The sequence below is a fragment of the Nannobrachium achirus genome (assembly GCF_963921795.1).
Source record: "Nannobrachium achirus genome assembly, chromosome: 18".
NCBI lineage: Eukaryota > Metazoa > Chordata > Actinopteri > Myctophiformes > Myctophidae > Nannobrachium > Nannobrachium achirus.
The window spans coordinates 16,572,213-16,598,109 of NC_137825.1; the positions used below are offsets into that span (position 1 = coordinate 16,572,213).

Here is a 25,897-nt window from a genome sequence, read left to right on the forward strand (position 1 = left end):
CAGGAATACCTATGTACTGCCCTCCAAGGAATTACTGATGGTTATATGCAGTCAATCACACAGTCTACTTTGTTCTCATGTTACATCACAAGACGATGAAGGTCAAACCTGTGCATACTGCATACCAACAACACACTATGGACGTCTAATCCCTGCACTTTACACAGTGTTGTGTAGAATATTGCTAATATAAGTAAGTATTTGAAACCTTCGGTTCTCTCACTTTTGATTGAGCAGAAGTCCATACCACCCTCCGTAACGCGACTCAACTTGTTTAAAAACAAACCCTTAACATGTCAACTGTGCTTGGACATTGGTTTTGCTAGGGGAAGCGCGAACAGAAACAAAAAACAGTGAAAAAAAAAAAATCTTTTTTACACAGTTTTTTAATAACTGTATGTAATAACAATAAAATTGTCATAACATATTCTCAATTGAAACATTTACAGCATTTGTATAAATGACCAAAAATTACAACTCTCTCCAATAGCGGACAACTTTGATCCTCCGATTGAAATGGGGGGGATGGCGGGAGCATCTGGAGGAAAAGTTTGTCTCCTCCGACTTTTCCGGCACCCTCCCCACGGTAGGTGTGGAGCAGGTCCTCGCCATGCATTGCAAAGGGATCAACAATTGGAAAGTTGATGAAGTGCCCTCCGCGGAACAGCTCCTGCTGTGAAGAGTATTGATAGGTTTCTTTTAATATATTGTATGACTCAAAGGCTTTGCAATGTATTTTATTTAAAGTGCTTATTAACTAATAATATTATCGATCGGGATATACCCTGTATATCTTAAATAATTGAAGACCCGCTCCACACCTATAAAGCGTGTTTTAACTATGATCTTTGATCAAAAAAACTATTCCAAGAATTTTTCCCACCCTCAAAATGTTCCTAAATGAACTTCCTAATTGTCCTGGTCTAGTTTGATGGGAGTGTATCATACAGTATCATATATGATATTTTTGGGGCATGTCATGAAGCCTTAAGTAATCGACCCACACTCACCGTGGCTGGTGTAACCCCCCACCCAATGACTTCAGTGGGGATTCTTCACGTCTGATTCCTCAATCAAAAATTATCCAGTACAGGAAAAGGTGGGGCAGGATTGGGGGGAGGGAACTGGCCTAGGAGGATCTCCAGTGCCCCACACGCACGCACGCACGCACGCACGCACGCACACACATAATGGATCCATATACTGTACCATCTTGAGTATCGCTCTCTGAAGCGCTGCCATCATGAATGATTCATAAAAATGAAAGCTAGTTCTCACACTGGACAGTTGTTAACGTGCTGCTGTGTTTTCGCGGTTCTTCAGAGAGTGGGAAGGACGCGGGGTGTGCTGGGACTAGTAGTTCTCCAGTGGTTCTGGCCCCGACGCACCGCCACAGCCCAGGAAGCGGATAAGGACTACATCTCCCATAAGTGCCTCTGTTGGTGACGTGCGCATGCGTGGACTGGAATTCTGGAAATAGTTGTTTTATTTATATATAAATTAACCACTAAGGCTGAACCTTATATTACCAAGTTCTTAGTGATTGAACCTTCACGGTGTAATAGCTGTCAATGTATAACAAAGATGGTTGATTTGACTTGAATTGCTAATGCATCCAAGACTTCCATCAGGATGGTGAAAGCAATGAACCTTGCACTGTCAACTCTTCTTAACCACTTTATCCCTGGCATCCCTATTTTTGGGCACGTCGTCGTATACCAAACTGTGCTGGTACAGGAGCAGGTGGGGCAGGATTGGGGTGAGGGAACCGGGACAGGAGGAGCTCCAGGACAACACTGTAGCCGTCATCATTCTTTACCAGCCCCTGGTCAAAACAGTCCCTTCGTGCTCCACCTGACCCGCTGCGTGATTCCGCGGCACCTATGAAAAAAAAGAAAAAGCACATAACCCTCAAAAATTGCAACAAAAGGTTTCTTAACATTTCTAGTATGTAGTAATAGGTGTCCTTAATAACAGTCTAACATCTGACCACCAGAAAGGTGAATTAAATAAAATACCCTAACTCCTTCATAATGTATCCTGGCCTAGTTCTTTTTGTGTCAAACCCTATGTTTTGGGGGGCCTAGTAATCCATTAGACTTGTCCAAATTGCAGAGATACAATTACATCATTGTGAAATCCAATATGTTGTGTGTATCTGTGAGGTCAGCGGCTCCGCCCTGTTTTCAGACTGTATCATATGATATTTTTGGGGCATGTAGTACCGCCTTAAGTAATCGACCCATAGTCCATTGCCTTGCATTTATTGCAGGATTATTTATTAATACTTGGGTTGCACTGCACAGGTTGGTGTCACGTGACAAAGGCTCTGCAGCACTTTGTGTGCTTGTAGGTATTTTATTTCACGTTGTGAGCTTGTAGATATTTTCTTTCACTTTGTGAGCTTGTAGATATTTTATTTCACGTTGTGAGCACGTTGTGAGCTTGTAGATATTTTGTGAGCTTGTAGATATTTTCTTTTTGTCACACAGCCTGTAGCGAAATACCTGTTCAATATGTTACACTTTTGTTTGCACTGTATTGATAGTTGTGCTTAAGGATTGCTTTTTTTTTGTTTAAGTTAATTGGCTGTTTCACTTTGAGAATGACTTTCTGACACTTTATATATATTCTTCGTTCCGTCTCTTTGATGTACCTTGCTCTTTACTGTACTGTTCTTTCTTTTGTTTTGTTTTTTCATACTTCTGTGTAACTTTTGTAAATATCGTTATACTGCTGTGCTGCCTCTGGGCGACTGATTTTCCCCCTTGGGATAATAAAGGTATCTAATATATCTATATTTCGTGTAAATGTTTGTTATTAACAAAAACCAATAGCTAAAAACAATGCATAGCCAAATATTTTTCCAGGACCAAAACTTTTCCAGTACTGGAGAAAAAGAAAATCCAATTTCCAAATATTAACAGAAATGTAGTGACTGTGGGATTCATTTTAACTGAGGACCCCCCACCCTGACCTTGAGCTTGTAGATCAGCTATACCTATGTTCAGCTTGTAAATCGGCTTTGCTCAGCAATATATTTTGTCTTTCTTCTTTTTATGGTATTAAAATGGTCTTTAAGTCCTGTCCTGGGGAGTGGGGACCCCCAAAAATCATGTGGCGAACCCCCCTGGGGGGGCCCCCCGACCCACAGGTTGAGAACCACTGGCTAATCAGGATACAACTATTCAGCCATACCATAACAGTTAGGTCAACACCAGGGGCGTCAATTGGGTATGGCAGGGGTATGCAGCTGCCATACCCCGGGTCCAGGCCAGGGGGAAAATAAAAGTTACTTTTAAATATAAAATCCATCAATGTCTCTTTGTCTATCTTTGCTGGTTATTATGTTGTTAAATTACAGTAAAATAACTACAAGTGCAAAATTTAACAAAATGGTCACTTTAACAAGGTATTATAATTATATTCTCCACACTTTTATTCTCCCCATCTTGACTTGCCTGGTTCCAGCCTATGGTTCCAGCCCATAGACCCTGCCCACTCTCAGAGTGGACTCTGAGTCTGAAATCAGGCTACATCTTGACAAGATGGTACAGTATATTCTGCAGGTTCCGTAGGTCAGCTGCACAGGTGCAATGCATTATTGTTAATTGTGGCACTTGAACAACCGTTCCAGGCTGCCATATCCAGCCCAAGAAACCGTTGAACGGGGGGAAAAAATTAAATAAACAATAACATTAAATGTCAAAATAAATGTATCATGCTGCTAAAGGTATGGCAAAATGACTGTCTTGCACAAGTGCCTTCGAGCGCGTGCAAGACACCGTCATGTTGCCATATACCTTAGCTTTTTCTGAACTGACGCCACTGGTCAACACAGTCAAAGGAACATCTCAACTAAAACGGTATAAAAGTGCCAATATTAACAATATGTCAAACTGTTGTGCTAGTAGACAATGCGCTGTGAGCTTGTATTAATCTTCTGAGAAGATTAATGCCGCACGACGAAATGAGAAGATTCTTCTCATTTCGTCGTGCGGCACGGTGAACGCCGAAGTAGACCTATTTAGGCTACATATCGGTCGAGTTTCAGGCGATTTGGAGATTTAAGTAAATAAGTAGCCTACACTACATTAGTTGCATAAAATAACAAGTGAAAATTATCGATTTCAAAAGAATAGCATTAAACATTTCTTTACAAGGGGGGTTCATACTGCAACAGATTGCATGCATATCCTATGGTAGGCCGTAGTGTGTGCCGCCACGTGGTGATGACTGATGATGACTATGATATAGGTCGACTACAAACGGGACACGTTTCGCTGCTTTCGCATGTTTAGTTGTTAAAACAAACATTATAGCCCTACAACAATGATTTTCATTAATCTACAAATATAGGCTATAAATGAATTAACAAGTCAGTCGAAGCTCGATCTTGAGGCATTGCCATTTGCCACAGCAGGTCAAACGATTTCATGACTGGTGATTTTCTTCCCCACGGGGACGATAAAGAATTAAGGTCTATCTATCCTTTAAAGTTATACATTAAATAACTACAAACCTTGGGTTGTGTGTTGTCGGGTTCATTGGCCTCACATTAGGCGAGGCCGTCACATGTTTCTCCACGAAACATGCCATCATCAGCACCTGATGTTCCTCCACGTAGCATCAGGACTGAATGATCAAAATTACTCTGTCTGCTTTATAACCTCGTATAGGAAGCAAATGAGCGCCCAGCCACCTGACATCTAAGCTGGCACAGCATTGGCCTTGGCATTATTGGGTATTTCTCATTTGCTGGCTGAGCAAAAGGTCACAGCATCCCCCAATTAGGCTATTAATTAATGCTTTAAGGCCAGGAATTCGAGATCGTAGTAAAATAGCAGAAAAATAAATAGCAGTAGTGGAGTAGAAGTAACAAAAATGGAAAGTAAAACAATTGTACCTCAACATTGTAGTGTGCATTTTAAGCACTGTATGGTACTTGAGAGTAAATGTACTTCGTTACTTTGCAGCACCACTGAGCAGCCAATGACTTACAAGCTACTGCTAGTAGTGCTGCAGAGTAGTGTGGGCCTGTGCATCTCTCTGTGTGGGGGGCTCTGAATTAATTTACTGTGGAATGCAGGGAGAAGCTATTACTGCAGTGTTGAGATGTTTTTACAAGGGAGGAAACGTTTACAATGATAATAGCAATATCCTACCCAGGGATGTGCTGGCCATTGGGAAAAGCGGGACAACTCCCAAACGGCCGGTTCATTCCCGGCCGGTCCAAGCCGGCCATTATCTCCAAGTTTCAAATTTGTAGATTTTTTCTCAAAGTAAAGCCCTGCTTCATCATACAAGGCCGTCGCACAAAAGTAGTGAAAACAGCAGATCTACAAGCACACAACGCCTCGCTGTTGTGTGCTTGTAGATCGGCTGTTTTCACTAGTTTAAATCACTTTTAAAATGATAAATACAAAACAAACGGGTTTGGACATACAAGGTTTCCACCCGACAACGACGAAATATAACTCATGTAATTGGCCCACTGGCTTGTCACTTGTCATGATCTGAAATGGCAAATCTTTGAGTAGCAGCAGCGCTATGGAGAGAGATCTCTCTCTATAGCACGCAATGAGGGCCTCTCCAACTCTTTTTCCCAGGCTGAATCAGGGGCCCAGCATGTCCCTGATCCTACCCCTGAGAAGTACATTCACCTACTGTATATGTACACGGTTGCGCGCGCGCACACACACACACACACACACACACACACACACACACACACACACACACACACACACACACACATACACACACACACACAAATGAATCCACTCACTTGTCAAAATTGCAAGTAACAAACAGCTTATACAGAGTATAAATTAAGGCTTACTTAATTTAACAATGGTCATCATCTCTGACAGTGAGTTAACACCACCACATGTGTTTATGTGTTGTCTGCACAGATGATGAATACCTGTTCATTGATTTGGAACAAAAGCTGAGGAAGTATTTTGGCAACGAATGGAAGAGAGGATCTGTCACAGTGAGTCAATACTAAACCACTTAATGCTGATGGTTGAACTGAAGCTCTGCATCTTTAGTCTATCAAGTTTTACACGTCACTATCCAATGAATTGAATACCAAGGACTTCCAACGTAAAAAAAGACTGTAAAAGGACTTATTTGGGATGTTCCTTGTAGGCACAGTGTTTAACTGTACTTGTACTGTACTACATTTATATTGTATGTTCTCCATTTTTGTCTAATAAAATAATCAATCAATCAAAAAAAATGCCAATTATGTTAATAAATATAGCTACAGTATATTATACAAAATTACAAATACAAAGTTAGGCTATATTAAGATTCTAATGCAAGGGTGGTCAAATGATTACTACTCTCTCAAATGAGTAATGACAGAGTGTTGATATCTGGCTAAATCCTGTTTTCAATATTTCCAGGGAACCTTTGTCTTATTCCTGAGGGTGCAGTACTTGGTGGAGAGCGAGCGACTCATTTCGTGAGTTTTTGTTGTTGTTTTCTCTGAAAGACATTTCTACTTTAGTAGAGAAAGCTATACCAATAAAGTATACGGTATCTAATCTATGTCATATTGTCATTTAATGCATTGTTGCAGGAGCAGCAGGGAACGTCAGCTATATTACACCGAGATGAGACAGAAAGTGCTCGGTTCCCAGAGTCACCACCAAGAGGCGCTGTTCTTCCAGTTGGCAGCCGCTGCTCTGCAAGCAGACCTGGGAGACCTGGAGGAGAGACAGACAGGAGAGGAGGAGGGACAAGTAGGGGGAGGAGAAGAAGAGGGGAGCCAGAAATATGGACATTACTTCCATCCTGAAGATTACTTCCCGTGTTGGGTGCGTGTCTCTGTTATTGATAAAATGTAACACTATACAATCTAAAACTTTATTTGCGTTGTATCCATCTGATGGAGAAAGGTCATTGCAACCATGTCTGACCACCTCCAACCACTGCAGATGTGCTAGCAAAAGCAGTTATATTGTTTTAATGATATACTCTACCATACAGATTGGTTAAAATAATGTTTTATTCATTATAATAAGCCTGGATTGTAGCTTTAAAGGACAATCATAATGGCGTTGAAAATGGGATTAAAAAGATGTGTTAATCACTCAGTAATATGACGTGTGTGTGTGTGTGTGTGTGTGTGTGTGTGTGTGTGTGTGTGTGTATGTGTGTGTGTGTGTGTGTGTGTGTGTGTATTTTTGTTTGTCTCCAGTTGGTTAAGCGTCGCGGCCGTGACTTTGTCCTCCAACACAGCCCCGCGCTGCACAGAGAGCTGAGAGGTCTGTCCCAGGGACAAGCCATCCTACAGTTCATAAAACATGCCACCAGCCTGCAGGACGGACCGGTCACCTTCTACACAATGAGACAGGTCAGTCACTTTCATTTACAAGGAGTTTGCCCTCTAGATACTGTATGGGCCAAGTGGTATCATCAGTTCCAAACAAACCATACAGTACATCAAATAGTGGTGCTGACAGTCTAACTGGGAATTGGAGCTCTCCATGGTGCTGAAGAGTCAGGGAGTGGCTAGTGGAATGATGTCCCCTCAGTCCTGGATCAGATAATCAAAGGACTCCCTCTAGTGGATAATTTCTTGCTGTGGAATAGTTATTGTGTGGACCTATAGCCATAGAATATGGCTCATCTGACCATATCACCTTTTTCAACATCTTTGTAGACCAGTAGGACCTACCTATGGTTTTTGAACCCTTTAACTCTCAAACATGCATTTGTCTTTGTAATGAGGGGTTTAGGCATTGCATCCCTACTATAACATCCTTCTCTATGTCAGTGATTCTCAACCTGTGGGTTGGGACCCCCAGAGGGGTCCCCAAATTATTTTGGGGGGTCCCCAGATGATAAGCTTAATGTGAAACATTGTTTTCTCACTCAACAGTAAACAAACCAAGATACAGTATAAGTGTATAGAAAGTATCTGCACATTTCTAAAGTGATAATTTAAGGATTTTCAAGACCCTTTTAATACCTCTAAAATCAACATTGGCCATATCGTCAAATATTAGAGGCAGAAATTGTGAAAATAGCCGAACTACATCCTCACAGGCGCTGTGAGCATGACATGTAGATCTGCTAGATATTTTCACAATAGAACAGTGTTAAACAAAATGTAATGCCTCAAAGTCTTACAACTCCAAGTGCTCGTCAGGTTGGGGGGTCCCCAGTTCAAATATGATTATTGTGTGGGTCGCGGACTGAAAAGGTTGAGAACCACTGCTCTATGTAGCCTACAGTAGTTACTTTTTTATCTGTGTTTCACATACAGGAGAAAAAAGAGAAGAAAAGCTCAATCCTCCTGGGACTGGCACCCAGAGGTGTCCATGTCTACCAGGTGGGTGCTATGAGAATTGTTCTGCCTTGTCAAAAAAGTCTGAGACTGATACGTGAGCCATTCCCATTAAACATGACACCCTTTTCCCTATCTTTCCTGATCTGTTTGAAGGAGGTGGAGGGAAAACAGTCTCTGTTATATGATTTCTGTTGGACTGATATAGACCAAATCACCTTCCAGGTATTCCACCTAACACATGCATGCACATGCGCAGACACACAAATTAAAGAAATGTTTAAACCAGATTCGTTCTTATCATTTTCAACATATTTATTTTAACTGCCATAACTAAGTTATGAAATGTATTTAACAGGTTCTAGATTTGATTCCATACTCTACGGCTCGATTTCAGATAAGGTTCTCAGAGCCTAATTTAGGTCCTGCTCAGAAGGTGGTACTAACTAACCAAGAGTTCCAGGGAACCCAGAACCCAGAATTTATACTTACAAAGCTTCTAAAATAATGAAAATAGTTAACAAAAAACATCACAGAACTTCACAGATTGTGGAAGGTTCAGGGTTAACCTCTGTAGTCTAAAAGAGACATATTAAGAAGTCTGTCAGATAACTCCAGAAAACCAAAAGTCATCCTGTCCTCCGCTCCTTCTTCTCCTCCAGGGCAGGAGGTTTGAGGTGCATGCCATAGGCTCTCTGTGTCTCCCCAAGCTGGTCTACTTCACCTCCTCTCCCTTCCACTCCAGACACATCCTGAGACATCTGAGCGACAGCCACCGCTTCCACATGAACACCAGACACACCGTTAGACACATACAGATGCTGGAAGACAGAAGCGGTTAGTTCATTACTGTAGGGTTTGGACCCTACACTGTACTTGGAGATGTAAGACAAATATTCAAAATATCCAATCTACCAGCTAACAACATGTACTGTAGTGATGCGATTCGTCGTGATCTTGCAGAGCTGGTATTTTGATCATTCAAGTCCATTCATACAGGGGTGTTCGGGTACCAAATTATTTTTGGAACCTGAATTTAAACTTTTTATTTTATTTTTGTCTTCATGTTTGCATGTGGCTGAGGATAACCTGTCATTATCTCCCTTAGTTAAGTTCAGTATATTTTTTCATCTGCAGTGAATAGTACATTTATAACAAAGGAATTCTACCGGAGCGCCTCAGCCTAATACTGCTAGTCCGGTGCATCACAGGGACAGCAATAGTTGTAAGAGTGAGATGACAGAGGAGCAGCTGAGTTTAAGCCTTTTTATACAGGTGCTAGTATAACAACAACAATTTTAAATTTTAATGTATCTCTCTCTCCAGCTGCTCAGTCCTACAGAGAGGCCTATATCTGTGACAAGGCAAACCTGAAAAGGAAGCTACACAGCGTCGCAGAGGAGAGTCTTGCATCTTCTATGTCTGAGTCTGATCATAGTGATGTAATGGCCATACCCAGAGCAATGCCAAGGGACTGTCCCAGAGAAGAGGAGGGGCATGTGATAGGTAAGTCGAACAGAAGGCACAGGAGGGGTGAATTCCAGGGGAGTGTAGCTTATTTATTGTCGACTGCATCAATTATGGTGAGCTCGTGCCAAGTGGCAACTGGTATGTTTCTGACTTTGAAGTTTCCACCGCCTCAGAACAAGTGGTTGAAGTCAGAACAAAATGGATGCCCCAAATAAACTGTTTTTAGGGCATCTATAACTACAGTAATTAACGGCATCCTACTGTTAATGCAGTTGCCGTGTTTCTTCTTGTGACTACATGACATCACAGCATTATTGGACAACCATTCATGTGTATTATTCTTACTTAAAGTCAGAAGCTTTCCAGTTCCCGCTCGATGTGAACGTGGTGGTCAACAGATTGTTGCCAAATATATTACTACTCTTTGGCTGTCCCTTTCAATTCTTCATCCTTCTGACAGTGGACATTTTAACTTTGGGTCCATTCAACATGTTAAATCAATTTGTCTAGGCTGCCTATATTATAAAATGTTGAAAGTATAGTGGTGTGAGGAATATACGTAGCTGCTCTTCTTGTCTTGCAGAGAAATTGATTACAGAAAAAAAACTGTAGTATTAGTATTCATTTTACCACAAGTTATTGTGTCAATTCAACCGTCATTCACTGCATATAGCCTACAATAGAAACAGAAGCATAATATTTGCAATATTCAGTCTTTCTGCATCTGTGATTATCATACCAGAAGTTGAGCAAAGTGTGGATGAACCAGAGGAGGTTTTTGTTGACAATCCAGAAGACATCTCCTGGCTTGCTGAGCTGTGCCATGGAGTGTGTGTTGATGGATCCCTGCTTCTGCCTCCATCTTGTTGGGCAGGTTAGTTCATTAAACAGAGACATGGCCAATGTGTTGCTAAACAGCGTGTTGTAAGTTAACAAGTTCATAGCTACCATGTTGGAATGTGTGTGGGTTTCTAAGATTTTTACCATGAATTTGTTCATAGCTAGCACTATTTAAAGATGTGCATGTGAATGACTATATCAACTATGTTGTGTATGACAGGTTAATGACATATAGGTATATGTTTTCTTTCTTCATCAGACATCACCATAGAGATGAAACAGGTGAGAGCAAAAGTTACAAGGCTGGTGAGGTGCTGTACCCTCATACCACCAGTCTATGATCTAACCCTGGCCTACTGTATACCCTTGTACAATCTATGATCTAACCCTACAGCCTATACCACCAATCTATGGTATATGTCTGCAACCTCATGCCCCCAGTCTTTGGTTTAACTCTAGTCTCAACCATAGACACCGGAATACTGCACGTTGATAATCTATTCAAAACGTCTCCCCATATATTTCTGCCAAACGTGTCATCTGGCAATGCACCTTGATAGAGGGCAGGTTTGGTGGAGGTGGGTAAATCATCTACAGTATAGGCTCTGTGTGGTTATTTTTCTTTTCACTTATACTCACAAAATGGTCTGTGGTTTCACTTGAGTAATTTCTGTTCTTTTTTTCTAGGTGTTGAAGAGAAGAACCCATGATCAGGGGCAGACAAAATAAACCTGTTAATTTAAATGACAGCAGCCCTGGTCATAACTGTCCAGTTTGATATCAAAATTATAAAGTAGTTAAAGCATGCGACCAAAGTGTGTCAACCAGCTAATCAGTCACAGGACACTTGCAGTTTTGCTCTCTATGGCAGGGAACTGAGGACAACAAGATCACAGAGGGGCCTTTGCCACCGGCAAAGAACCGGTTCCAGAACCAGTGCCGGTTCAACTTTCTTGGGAACCTTGGTTCGTTCTTGCGAACCGGTTTGCGTTTCCACCAGATTGAACCAGGCTCTGGAACCACAAAAACCAAGGATTTTGTGGTTCCGGTTCCGAACCAACCTTTACGGTTCGGAACCAACTCCTGTTCTCGGTGGAAAAGCACACCTCTGGTTCATCCCATAGTCGGGAGAAAGAACCGGAAACGGTTCTTTGCAGGTGGAAAAGGCCCCAAAGAGACACCTTTTATTATAAACACTATGATAATATACGTTGTCTAGCAGACCATGTCACATGGTCAAGAAATATGGCCAGGATGGCTATAGGTCTGTTTATATATATAATTTTATTAAATGTTTTAGCTTATATTCTTATCTCTCTACTCTTGCCTGTATGTATCAGGTGTTTCATGCATGCTTACTGCTGTTTCGGCTATATACGCCACCTGAGATTTCCCACAGGGATCAATACATTTATATGTTTATCTGTCTGTCTATCTGTGAACTGCTCCTGCGCACTGGGAAAGGTAAGGAATGGAATGGGTGGGTGTCAGGCTGAACTCTGTATCTCCTCTGCTCTCTATGGAACAGTCCATCTTTAGGTTTCTGACATCTTGTAAAGTGTTTTCTCCATGCAAGTTCCCTCTCTGTTCTTTCCCAAGCTAGCTTCCTCTAATTTACTGAACTTATGTTTTTTCTTTCCACTGGACTTTCTGTGTTGGCAATTATCACATGGCATACAGTCACACAACTATGAATAATTGAGTTTCCATGCTGTGCAGAGAACAGTATGGTTATGTACTAAGAAGAGTTAGTGTATACTATTAATTAATGTATTTATTCCAAATTAACAGTTTATATCAAAGTTGCCTTCACAGTGTGTTAGAAATGTGTGGTATGTATGGCACACGTTGGTTTAATAACATTAAACTGTTGATGAATGCATCAAGATTTGTTCCCAAAAACTGTTTCCGTTCATAGTTATTGCATTGTAAATTCCAAACTCTTTCATAGTCAGTCTGTCTGTCTGTCTTTTCTCCTCAATAACTTTTAATTAATTAATTAATGTATAATGTATTCATTAATTCATTAATGGCCTTCACCATGTAAATGAATGCCAGTTAATTTGGTCTCAAGATACACAAAATGTAAAATAAATACAGAAAAGGTTAGGCTTGAACTGGGATGACATGGTTGGATCAAGAGCCAGGACAAATGTGGGCCTATATCTAACCTCGCCTACCAGGCTTTCAATATTAATTAAAATATGTTCATTTCTTTCGAGACTGAGCTCAAATCTTTTGAAAGGTGGTGTGTCCTAAAGAGCGACGCCATCGTATTCTTAGCCAATCAGAGAAGCGTGCTGAAAACAAAACACGGAAGTGACAAATCTGCACAAGTGGTGGAGAAGAAACTTTAATCGTTTCTGCAATGCAGGCCAAATAAAGCATAAAACATTTTAAGCCCGTACGTCCCTGCCTGGACAGTGGACACCTTCACTTGTCTCAGATGACTTCGTCGTGGCTTCACGTTGCGTGGCAGCTGGCCGTTGCAGTCCTGTCCATCGCTGTTGCCATCGTTGGACACAATCAAGGTGGGTCTGCTCTCTGCTGTATTGAAGACAGTGTCAATCACCATTATGTTTGGCATTAATTTCGTACAAAATTATCAGTCATCACCAGCGTGAAGACTATTACAGTGACTCTAGATGCATTGATAGCGTTTAAAAAAACTTGTCTGTCCACGTCATTTATTTTGGTGCATGGGTGGGTGGCCTATGCTGTATTTATTTCATGTATTTATGTATTTTAAGTTTGTATCACTTAGACAATAACAAGTTTTCACCATAAATTATGCTTCCCGCAAGCAGTACCCGTGGAAAGCCTGGTTTCTATTTGTTGTTGACTGCTCAGATCCGGTTTAGAGCCCGCCTACTATTTCCGGTCACTTCCACATAAACATACATGGCAAGCACACTCCGTTTCCGTATCCGCTGTATACCGGATATGCAAACTACAAAGAAAGGAATGACCCCCAGACCCAGTATGTATATTATATTTAAATGTGAAACGTGTTGGTTGTGTAACCCACACACACACACACAGGGTTTGTTCGGCTGGCCGCGGCGGGTGTTCTGTCCGCGGCTGCGATGACTATGCCTCTCCTCTGGAGGAATTATCTCTTCGGGGACCAGCAGCGGTCCGCCAGCAGCCTGTTGAGTCACTACGTGGCGGTGAGAGTGGTCGGCTGGCTGGGGAGACGGCAGAGACGCAAGCTGGACGCCGACACGCTCAACGTGAAGCAAGCCCAGGAGGAGACCCTGCTGAAGCGCTTGCGTAAACACGAGCGCACGCTTTACGGAGAGCGCTATGACTTCTGCTCCATCAAAGGTGAGAGAAAAACCGAAGGTTTCAAATATTTACTTTATATGTTAGGAAATATTCCACACGGCACTGTGTGAAATGCAGGTATTAGATGTGCATACTGTTGGTGCTATGGTTGGTTTGACCTTCATCGTCTGTGATGTAACATGAAAACAAAGTAGACTGACTGTGCTTGACTGCATTACCAGCAACATGCCTACATCAGGGGTCTTCAACGTTTTCAGGTCAAGGAGTCAAGGACCCCTTAGTTGAGAGAGAGATGAAGCTGGGACCCCCACAACCTTGTCATTGATTGATTGATTGATTGAAGACTTTATTAGAAGTTTGCATAGGAAAAGGTACAGTTTCATGACGGTACAGTTCACTGGTACATCAGGGGTTGACACTAAGGTCTCAGAGGCACTTGCCCATCGGGCAAGTACAGGTCATGTTCTACTTGCCCGAAGGTAATGCCCACTTGCCCGAAAAGTAAATCGTCCATTATAAAATGATAGGTAAGATTTTAATTACTGCTCAATTTAACACTTATTTCTTTACTTTCTGGGGCTGTGCGATAAAATGTCATACCTCAATACCTCCAAATCCAAATACCAAATACTTTAGCTATGAATGAATATGTCTATGGGTTCACACTTGTTATTTTTAATTTTTAAATGTAGCAACAGTAAAAAACGCACCTTATAGGTAAATAGTGCTCTTATTTTACATTCCACAGACCAGAAGACACAGCACACTGGCCACGTTCAGGTGTTTAGACAGATATCTTGTGTTGTGTTTATAGACATTTGTGTCCCCTCTCAAATGAGCACTAGCCCTGTCGGGCAACCTGAAAGCCAACTTCACCTGCCCTGACGTTTTATTTACCTGCCAGGGGCAGGTGGGCAAGCCTTAGTGTCAATGCCTGTACATATATATTTTAATTGTTTTACAGCACAATCAATCATCAGTGTATTTTGGATTCATGTCAATTTGTGTTTTAAGATATTTAACCACTTGAACTGTCAATACTTCTCCCCCATACACTTCTCCCCCTTACACCAAACCTCTTTGCTGAAAATAGCCGATCTACAAGCTTGTAGATCAGCTATTTTCGGCTAATGCTCTCAGGATCTGCAAGAGTCTGGCTAAAAAGGAGATTTTATTTTTTTCTTTCTATCACACAAATATTTGGAGGACCCCCTGTAATAACTCTGAGGACCCCCTAGGGATCCCGGACCCCCTGCTGAAGACCCCTGGCCTACATAATACACATACTGGAGTGGGGCATAAGAGATCATTCAGTAATAGTAATAGAAATAATGGATGTAACATTAAAAACAGGCACTTAATTATATATTCTTCTTCTAATTTTAAGGAATTTAGTTGTATTAACATGAACTTGTAAGAATGGTGAAGCTGGGGAGTGGGGACCTCCTGGAACCCCCTCAAGGTCCCCTGGGGTCACCAGTCCCCACTTTGAGAACCACTGGCTTACACTATATCAACTTTCGATGTTTGTTTATTTTTTATTTATAACACAGTTTACATTCTTGCAAATGTCAAAGTGCTACAAGGTTTAAAACATGGCATAAACAATTATATAGGACCCTACTTGGCTAAACTAAAGGGTCAGATTAAAAACAAGGGAAAAGACAAGGAGATGGATAGGAAAAACAGGGAGAGAGAGACGGGAAGTGACAGGGCAGCAAACATCGTCGGACTCAGGATGGGGATTTTCATTAGAGCCCATGTGTGCACTTGGACCGCTAGGCCAGTAAGGAGCAAGGGAGTTGGAACTTGTAAAGGAATAGAGGGACTTTGGCTAATATGTAAAAACCTAACATCTGGTGTTGTCATAATCTTAACGTCACAACGTGCTGTCATGTTGGCCTGATTTCAGACAGCGCCACGTTCCGGGCGCGTCATCCTGTCACCACTTACAACCACTACCGCGAGCTGATCCAACGCATCGCTGCAGGCGAGGAGAAGGTGATCATCGCGGAGAAGCCCCTCATCCTGGCCATGACGTCCGGGACGTCAGGTGCCAGTGCCATGCTCCTCAGCACCAAGGACACCAACACAGAGTTCTTCCTACAGGTCAGTCCAAAGCCCCAAGAAGTGTCTTCTTTTCAGATTAGAGCAGCATTTATTATGCATTCAAACCTGAGGCAGATTCTTTACAAGTGTCCTTCAAGGTAAAAAAAAAAAAGTGTTTCTATGATCAGTGGATCTCAAACTTTTTCATTTCAAGGACCTCCAAAATTATATATATATATATATTAGGAAAATATGTTGACACAGGGACCCCCAGAAGCAAAGAAAACATTGCTTTAAAACTATGATTTTTCCATTTTTATACTTCTATACTTTAGTATCCAAAGTATAAAATAATGGTTAAAGTGGTTGGTATTCCATCAATATCATGTGCAAATAAAAAAATGCAAAAACACACATTATTTAAAACCGTTGCGAGTGTCACTTGTTGTGGGGACTGCATGGAAGTCCCTCAAGGACCCCTGGGGGGCCCGGGCCCCACTTATACCACTGTCATAGAACAATGAGCACTTTCTGTAGTTTCTGAAGTCTTGAAAACAGTCCTATAAACTATACCTTTAACGTGTGTGTGTGTGTGTGTGTGTGTGTGTGTGTGTGTGTGTGTGTGCGTGTGCGTGTGCGTGTGCGCGCACGCGCGCGCCCTTTAGGGGGTGGCCGTGTGTCTGGAAGCCATGCGGAGAGCGTTCCCTGCCACAGAGAGCCTGCAACGTACCACCAAGCTCTTCTATACGCCCACTCTTCGCAAGTCTGAAGCTGGCATCCCCATCGGACCCAACTCCTCCACCCCAGCCTCTTCCCGACATATGCTCAACTTATACACCACCCCCGCGCCTGCCTTCGAGGTATGAGGAACAACTAACATGTGTGTGTGGGTTTTAACACTTCTGTCTGCAAACCTGAACACAATAGAACACACTGTTATTCCCCAGAGCTGCAGGTGAATAAGAGTCAAGTCAAGAAATAAAGCCCTTTGAAACAACCTCATGTGTGTTGAGATGCTTTATTTTTCCTCCTTGCCAATAGTTCCTATACAGTGTGTATGTGTGTATATATATATATATATATATATATATATATATATATATATATATATATATATATATATATATATATAATATATATATACAGGATATATTCCATTGTGGTTTACAGTCGCACTGCTACAGAGGCCAGAGGAAATGCACAAAAACGTACAAGAATAGTCTTGGCTTCTTAATTAGCCAGTTATTAATTTGTCAACATTATTCCTCAGATTTTTTATCAGTAGGGTTAGTCAGTCAGTTTCATGCAGTATCTTGTTTTCTGTTTTGTGTCTTATTTCAGGTTCCCAGTGAGAAGGACACCCTCTACCTCCACCTCCTCTTTGCACTAAAAGACAGCAATGTGGGAACACTGGAGTCCAACTTTGCCTCCACTGTCTTCTATGCCTTCAGTGCCTTACAGGTGCAGTACAGACATAAAGCAGCTCATAATGTCATATCATATGTTCATAATGAACATCTAAAAGTTCCAGGACTTGCAGAGGATTAGAGGTTGTGCTGTGAAGGGATTGGACCTGGTGGTCAATCAGGCCTTTAACCACTATTTTATATACTTTGTCTATATTTAGGAGAAACTGCCTCGGTCGCTCACTATGGGGCCTTTTCCACCAAAAGAACCTTGGTTAAAGAACCAGTGCCGTTCAACTTTCTTGGAACCTTGGTTCCTCCTTGCGAACCGGCCGCAAACTGGCTTGTGTTTCCACCAGATTGAACCAGATTGAATCAGAGAGGAACCAAGGATTTTGTGGTTCCCGTTCCGAACCAACTTTTACTGTTCGGAACCAACTCGGTTCTCGGTGGGAAAAGCTCACCTCTGGTTCATCCCATAGGTGGGAGAAAGAACCCTAACCGGATCTTTGTCGGTCAAATAGCGCGCTATGTGTCTCTGGTTCCTGCACCATGACAAGACTCCTTCACACACTGCTGTCAGTTCATGAAGGGTTACAATTGTTGTCAGAAAATCTAAAACATTCCAGTGATAGGGCCCCATGTTTCTGTTCCTAAAAGTCTGATGACGCTGAAAGAGATCGGATGACTCCAACCATCTATTATAATGACGCATTAGAAGTTAAACAAATATTAGTTGAGCACTTATACCATTGCTTTTAGGAATCACCTCAGGGAGATTACTTTGAAGGGAACAGCTAATTCAATATTTTCATGATTATAAGTCTTTTTGTTCAGCCCTCACATGCTGTCCCTCCAGCCTTTCAGTCTGTTATGTCACCCCTACAGGAGCGCTGGCAGGAGCTGGTGGATGACATCGAGCGGGGGACGGTCAGCAGCGCTCTGGTCCTAGAGCCAGGGGTGAGGGCCAGGCTGGAGGCCTTGATGAAACCAGACCTGGAGAGGGCGGCCCAGCTCCGGGCCCACTTCCAGGAGGGTTTCAGGGGCATCGCCAGGCGCCTGTGGCCCCAGCTCCACCTGGTGCTGGCTGTGGACTCTGGTTCTAACCAGATCTACGGAGAGATGTTGAGAGACCACTACTGCGAAGGAGTGCCCTTCTACTCGCCGTTCTATGCCGCTACTGAAGGTAGAAACCCAACCATCACAAAAGTAGCATGCGATGTGCAAGTCTAACCATTCATAGCAAATACATCCATGTGGGTTTTCTGTCTGGAGTTGCAAAAATATTCTCATAAAAAGTTACATTTGCTGGCATGTGGTACTGCACTTGTTCTCCAAGTGGGTGCTGGGGACCCCTAATATAAATATTTGGGAACCAAATGGACTCTTACAGGTCTGTAACTCGGATTGTGTACAAAAAGACCCAAATGAACCCTATTACAGATCCATTTGTACACTCAGATGTATGGGGGTCCGTGGCCTAGTGCATACCAGTATGGGGCTCCTTGAAATTCAAACATTTGAGATCTACTGCTATTATTTGGTTGGAACAGGTGTCTTCAACAGGGGGTTCGGGACCCCTAAGGGGTCCTCCAAATCTTTGTGTGATAGAAACTTGTTTTTCTCCTTTTTTATATATAAAGTCCATATTCTGAGAACTTTAACCAAAAATAGCAGATCTACAAGCTCACAACGGCATTGTGAGCTTGTAGACCGGCTATTTTCGGCAAAGAGCTTTGGTGTTGAGGGGAAAAAGAGCAGACTAAGTACAGAGTGAAAGGTCAAGTTTATTAAGTATTGACGGTTCAAGTGGTTAAATATCTGAAAACACATATGGAATCTATGGACAGGTTGTGGGGTTCCCTGCTTCATCTCTTTCTCAACTAAGGGGTCCTTAGCCTGAGAACGTTGAAGACCCCTGGGTTGGAGAGCTGTGGGGTGAGACGCGTCTGTTGTCGGTGTAGTAACTGTCTGTGGGTGGCCCCTGCAGGACTGATATTGTCGGTGTAGTAACTGTCTGTGGATGGCCCCTGCAGGTCTGATATTGTTGGTGTAGTAACTGTCTGTGGATGGCCCCTGCAGGTCTGATATTGTTGGTGTAGTAACTGTCTGTGGATGGCCCCTGCAGGTCTGATATTGTTGGTGTAGTAACTGTCTGTGGATGGCCCCTGCAGGTCTGATATTGTTGGTGTAGTAACTGTCTGTGGATGGCCCCTGCAGGTCTGATATTGTTGGTGTAGTAACTGTCTGTGGATGGCCCCTGCAGGTCTGATATTGTTGGTGTAGTAACTGTCTGTGGATGGCCCCTGCAGGTCTGATATTGTTGGTGTAGTAACTGTCTGTGGGTGGCCCCTGCAGGACTGATGTCGTTGGTGTAGTAACATTCTGTGGATGGCCCCTGCAGGACTGATGTCGTTGGTGTAGTAACTGTCTGTGGGTGGCCCATGCAGGACTGATCGGGGTGAACCTGTGGCCTGAAGACGCGTCCAGGCGCTACCTGTTGTGCCCACGCTCCATGTTCTGTGAGTTCCTGCCTGAGGGGAGCCTGGACGAGGAGCAGCCCAACACCCTGCTGATGGGCGAGGTGCAGGAGGGACACAACTACGAGCTGGTGGTCACCAACGCATCAGGACTGTACAGGTCAGGACTCGCTCTGCAGCTAGGGTTTTTCGATTAATCGATTTTTAATCGAAACCCGGGTTTTTTCCTTTGGACGATTTAAAAAAAGAAGAAATCGTAAAATCGATTTTCACTTTAATTAGGGTAATTCTTACTCATTGGAGCCTTGCACGGGGCAAAAAGTACACAGCCCGGTCCTCCTAAAGCAGGACGACAAGGTCTGACACCAAATTAATACCTACTTTCTCTCTGATGTGTCATTTCTTTGATGCGCGTGCAGCGCAAGTCAAACGGGGCAGAGCTCACCACAGCACTGCATGCGCTCACTCGCGCTGGTACAGTAGCCTACATGCAGGCAGCAAACAGAACAAAAAGCTGCTGAGCTGGTACACTTAGGTCTACTTGTTGTTGTAGTTTGAAAGAAGCTTATTAATTCTGTGTTACCCATCCACTGTCTGTCTGTAGTCTACTCCTACTGTCCCTGTCACTGTGTTAATTTTGTGTCGGGAAGCGAAGCGCTTCGCCTCCGTGCATGAGCAGTGCAGGGGCGGCCTTAGCTATTTTTTCACCCGTTTCACCAGCCTCCAAGAGCTGGCTTGTTTTGGCTGTTTTGTCACTCACTATTGATAATGAAACACTAAGGACGCTAAGTTAACTTCTGTATGTGATTGTTGCGCAACTAAAGTTATTATTATTAATACCCTTATTGTTTTATTGCATTTTGCTATTTGGCTATATAAAAAAAAAATTAAAAAAATAAACAATAATGAAAAAAAAAAAATCATTTCCTTGCATTTTTTAAATGAAAACAAAATAGTTGAAACAATGTATTATTCTTTTAACAAAAAATCGAAATCGAAAATCGAGATTTCAGAGAAAATAATCGAGATTTTATTTTTTGGCCATATCGAACAACCCTATCTGCAGCCCAACGGGAACAGCTGTTGAGGCACGACAGGGCCCTAAACAAACAATGCATCACTTTTGGGTCCATAATAGCGAGCCGAGCTGCATATCCGGTACCTTTTAAACCCTCTATAATTGGTAAAAACTGACCTGGAAATAGCATACTTGATATGGTCTGTTTTTTCACTCTCTTGCCTAATCTCTTTGCCGTTGCGACGCGTTGTGAGCTTGTAGATCTGACCCCGAATAATGGATGTTGGGGATATTTTAATGATCTCATCCCTAGTTCATAACTTGGGAGGCGTTTGAGAACAGCAAATCGCCAACAATATCCGCTGAGAGTGTTTTGTTTTTTTGTATTACAGATACAGAATTGGAGACGTGGTGAAAGTAGTTGGTTTCCACAACCAGTGTCCACTGGTAGAGTTTCAATACAGGTAAAATATTACGTTTCTCATCTAATGCACACAGTGCATGAGCATCCTCTTCTTGGGGTTTACAGTTTTATGTACTGGTGACCGTTTTAACGGTTGATCTCTTCCAGACGTGGTCAGATGCTGAGCGTGCGAGGGGAGAAGGTGTCTGAGGCCTTGTTCCTCGGAGCCCTGAAGGCGGCCGTGGCCCTGTGGCCCGGAGCTCAGCTGGTCGACTACTGCTGCGCAGAGAGCGGCATCCTGGGTAACTAAGGACACATTTTCATTAAAGGGTGTGTTCGGAAATGCACACCGGATGTGCTCTCAGTGTATTGAGTGCTGGGGGCGGTGACGTTGCACTCAGTGTGGCTTATTTACGAACGACCAGTTAAGGGGCACCACACCGCCAAACCCCATCTTCTGAGTATGGTCGTTCAGCATGTGCACTCAGCTCACCTGGGGCGCAGCGCACTAGATTTCCGAACGACACCGTGCTGAGTGCACCGAATAAACAAACAACAACATGGCACACCAGTGCGTTTAGTGCGTATTTCCGAACGCGGAAGTGGCAGGCAACTAACAGACTGTGTGTGAATCGGAAACCGGAAATGTCACTGGCTGATTATGTTCACACGTAAAAGGAATTTTGTTTGCTTTCAAGGTGTTTTATTGTCGCAACACAATACAACAGTAGCAACATTGTAGGTGGTTTGTACTCGGAGCTTCCTCATTGAGGATAGAATAATAATATAAGCTAAAAATACAAGTAAGGCAATACGAAATGCATATAAATGTCAGGTTATTCTGGTTGTCTTTAGGCAGAGGTGTTCAAAGTGTCGGATGCACCCGACCTAGTGGGGCACAAAGAAAATGCAAGAGGGGCTCAGGTGGAGAAAGTTTTACATATAATTTCTAAATATAGAATTGCCTTATTTTTTATTCAGTTAACTATCAATTCCCTGTATACCGCAGTAGCTTGCATGTTGAGAGATTTGTTTGTAATAAGTATACTATTTGTTGGAGGTGAAGGTTGTTCAGGCCTTTCTAGATGCCTTGGTAGAGAATTGTTGTATTGTTGATGTATGTAGCCAGAATAATCTGACAATAAAGAATGATGGCATATATTGTCGTCCACTGAATATACTGAATTTCGCGCTTACTATGTATACATTTTACTGAGAACATATATTGAGGCACAGTCAGTGGATTATTATGCACCTTCATAATATAACTAATTTGACTCTGATGTTGCAGGTGATTCAATTGGAGGATCTGACCCTCATTACCAGGTGTTTGTGGAGCTGAAAGGAGTTAGGAACCTGTCAGAGGAGCAACGTTACAAGGTAAAATTATTCTCTACCTTAACTCTCTTGGTGCCAAACACGAGTTTCCCGAGTTTGGGCCGTATATGTCCCTGTGCCAAACACGAGTTTCCCGAGTTTGGGCCGTATATGTCCCTGTGCCAAACACAAGTTTCCCGAGTTTGGGCCGTTTATGTTCCTGTGCCAAACACGAGTTTCCCGAGTTTGGGCCGTTTATGTTCCTGTGCCAAACACGAGTTTCCCGAGTTTGGGCCGTTTATGTTCCTGTGCCAAACACGAGTTTCCCGAGTTTGGCCCGTATATGTCCCTGTGCCAAACACAAGTTTCCAGAGTTTGGGCCGTATATGTCCCTGTGCCAAACACAAGTTTCCAGAGTTTGGGCCGTATATGTCCCTGTGCCAAACACAAGTTTCCAGAGTTTGGGCCGTATATGTCCCTTTGCCAAACACGAGTTTCCAGAGTTTGGGCCGTATATGTCCCTGTGCCAAACACAAGTTTCCAGAGTTTGGGCCGTATATGTCCCTGTGCCAAACACAAGTTACCCGAGTTGGCCGTTTCGGCATGATCGTGATCGCTAATGCATGCCCGCTGAAACTTGTGATTGGCTGAACCGGAGGTAGGGAGCGCTCTGTTGTGTTCACCTGGACCGCGATTTACTATTCTGTCCATAATGGCACATAACTTGGCAACAGCGCTGAGTCGGCTCATGTGACCGTCGCAGCGCTCGACACGATGACTAGCTTGCTACCGCTAGCTCGGTGGTGTCTCACGTGGCTCATGGTCGCCTGAGACGCCGCGCCTACGTCATCTACAGTACACCGAAAACAAGTGCTCTGCCCTTGGAACTGGAACGGTGTTTTGATTCATGCCCCAGAACAGCTCTATCTTTCAAACATGGCAGCCATGTTTGTTTACATTTGAAGAAAACATCATCATCAGTGCATTATCCGTGCATGACCCCTGCACATCGTGCACGTTAAAAGGTAAAATTCTGGCAATTAGGGACATTAGTCGATTTTTATTCTTGGCAACAAGCAGGTTAAGAGAAGATGCCCTTTTCCTTCTTAGACGATGTTGGTTTACTGACATCTGCCGAAAAAGAAATGTGTCAACAACTTAAACCATATACACTTTGTTGTACACAAATAGCCAATCTACAAGCTCACAGCATGTCACATTGTGACTCATTGTGAGCTTGTAGATCAATCAGAAGAATGCAAGGGTTCATGTGGCTAATATTCTAGTCTAGACTTTTAGACATAAGACACACAAACAAATGCTCACTGTCTGCCAACCACCTCCTCATCTCCAGCTGGACCAGTGTCTCCAGCGTGACTCGGCGGTCTACCGGTCCTTCCGTATCAAAGGCAGCATCGGACCCATGCGGGTGCAGCTGGTGTCCCAGGGTGCCTTCCAGGAGCTCCGCAAGCGCATGATGTCGTTCTCCGACACCTCGCCCAACACGTTCAAAATGCACCGCGTGCTGCGCAGGAAGGAGTACGCAGACTTCCTCCTGGGAAAGACCGTTTCCTAACGCCCCTGTGAAAGGTGCCGTAGGAGACCTCGCTTGTTCGCTGGACAACTGAGCGTCAGCCGAGGGTATTGGGACACACTCAAAGAACACAAAATGCTGTGTGTGTCACCGTCTTCTTTTTTGGGTGAAATCCTCCCCCACACCAACGCCTGAACAGATCCTTTATAGGCGAATGACTCAGTGAGAACCTTTGTGGTTATATGGCGCTGGAGAGCACATTGTTCACCGGTTCGAGCCAAGCAGGAGATGTTGCTGAACGAGAAAGACCTGCCCATTGGCCACGTTATCAGCAGTTGCACTCCCTAAATTATTTCTGATTCTGACAAATGTATTCTGATAGATGCACAGTATAATATTCGTTAATTTGAAGGCAAATGGATACTTGAAACTAGCATCAATTGAATCAGGGGCCTCATAATTGTATTAATCACCGATGTAGAGGTGTTACTGTAACTGTTAAACGTTTTAACAGTTGCCCCTTGTTTTATCACTTTTACGGGACAAAATGCTTTGTCTAGATTTTATCTGCTCTGAAGTACAGTCAGATAATATTCTGTTGTCACACAGAACTAATAGAGGTCAGGCATGTCCTCATTAACATATATAAGCATTGCTTTGACTTCATTTTGTGTCATGGGAATGGCAGGACACACTTGCGATCGGTCAATTATGTTGAGAGAGACGGGGAAAACCGTTGCTTTGTAATATTGCTTTGTAACGGTTATATTATTCACTCCATAATAATAATATAATTAATTACAAAGCCAGTCCCCAAAGCCTGAAAGTCAACTTCTGCCCTGATGTACTGTTCACATATTTTAAGTTTTCAATTAAATGTGTTTGCGGAACTGATAAAACACAGCGATTAAATAAAAGAAATCAGAGCAGACTAGTCCTTGGGGAGTCATGCTTATTTAACTTCCTTTGTCCTACCAGCATTTATCACACCAGTCCCACAAACTGGACTTGACAGCAGCACAATGTAGTGACCATGTCTGGGTCACACTCCCAACATGTAACCCAGCACTTTACTATTGTGTTTTATTTTTTTAACTAGGACAATCATTTTTCATTGACCCATCAACTTCATCCATAATAAAAAAAATAAACCACAGTACTCCTCCACTACATTTATCTTTCTTTGTGATCCTGTCAGAACCTCCTATGACCCAGTTTTGGGTCCTGACCTGCTGTTTGAAAACCACTCATAAAATAGATTTCCTGCTGCAACACAGCTGTAATCTGGAGTTGTTACAGTAAATCGCCACCAGAGGGTGCCACTGTCATATGTAAGACAGTGTCTGTGTTGGTGGCTAAGTGGCCATTGAATCAGAGGAACGTTTTCAGGCCAAGGTGGACCCCTTAGTTGAGAGAGAGATGAAGCAGGGACCCCCACAACCTTATTATAGATTCCATATAGTTTCATCGTTTGACAGCACGATCATCAGTGTATTTTGGATTCATGTTAATGTGTGTTTTTCAGATATTTAACAACTTGAACCGTCAATACTTAATCAACTTGACCTTTCACTCTTTACTTAGTCTGCTCTTTTTCCCCTCTACACCAAACCTCTTTGCCAAAAATAGCATTGTGAGCTTGTAGATCTGCTTTTTTTGGCCAAAGTTCTCAGAATATGGATGCAATTAATATAAAAAAGGAGGAAAAAAAAGTTTCTATCACACAAAGATTTGGAGGACCCCCTGTAGTAACTCTGAGGACCCCCTAGGGGTTACGGACACCCTGTTGA

General features: G+C 42.9%; 2 protein-coding genes across 2 annotated transcripts; both read left to right on the plus strand.

Annotated features, from left to right (window-relative positions):
- Positions 1-95: 95 nt before the first annotated feature.
- Positions 96-11,322, plus strand: LOC308302918 (FERM domain-containing protein 6; the record flags this gene model as incomplete). Its single annotated transcript, XM_080747236.1, has 10 exons — positions 96-101; positions 1,324-1,438; positions 5,916-5,995; positions 6,414-6,472; positions 6,590-6,827; positions 7,211-7,366; positions 8,459-8,527; positions 8,965-9,139; positions 9,629-9,808; positions 11,300-11,322. 10 exons carry the CDS (start codon positions 96-98, stop codon positions 11,320-11,322), a joined length of 1,101 nt encoding a protein of 366 aa, XP_080603362.1.
- A 1,647-nt stretch (positions 11,323-12,969) lies between these two features.
- ghdc (GH3 domain containing) lies at positions 12,970-25,261 on the plus strand. Its single transcript, XM_080747881.1, has 11 exons — positions 12,970-13,143; positions 13,655-13,939; positions 15,813-16,009; positions 16,615-16,809; positions 17,291-17,410; positions 18,244-18,541; positions 19,806-19,995; positions 21,246-21,317; positions 21,425-21,558; positions 22,548-22,636; positions 23,928-25,261. Exons 1-11 carry the CDS (start codon positions 13,059-13,061, stop codon positions 24,147-24,149), a joined length of 1,887 nt encoding a protein of 628 aa, XP_080604007.1. The 5' UTR covers positions 12,970-13,058; the 3' UTR covers positions 24,150-25,261.
- Positions 25,262-25,897: the final 636 nt, after the last annotated feature.

Coding starts and splice junctions, on each gene's coding strand:
- ghdc (XM_080747881.1), top strand. CDS start 13,059: ATGACTTCGTCGTGGCTTCACGTTGCGTGGCAGCTGGCCGTTGCAGTC. Junction 16,810..17,290: donor CCCCCGCGCCTGCCTTCGAG/GTATGAGGAACA, acceptor GTCTTATTTCAG/GTTCCCAGTGAGAAGGACAC. Junction 17,411..18,243: donor ATGCCTTCAGTGCCTTACAG/GTGCAGTACAGA, acceptor TCACCCCTACAG/GAGCGCTGGCAGGAGCTGGT.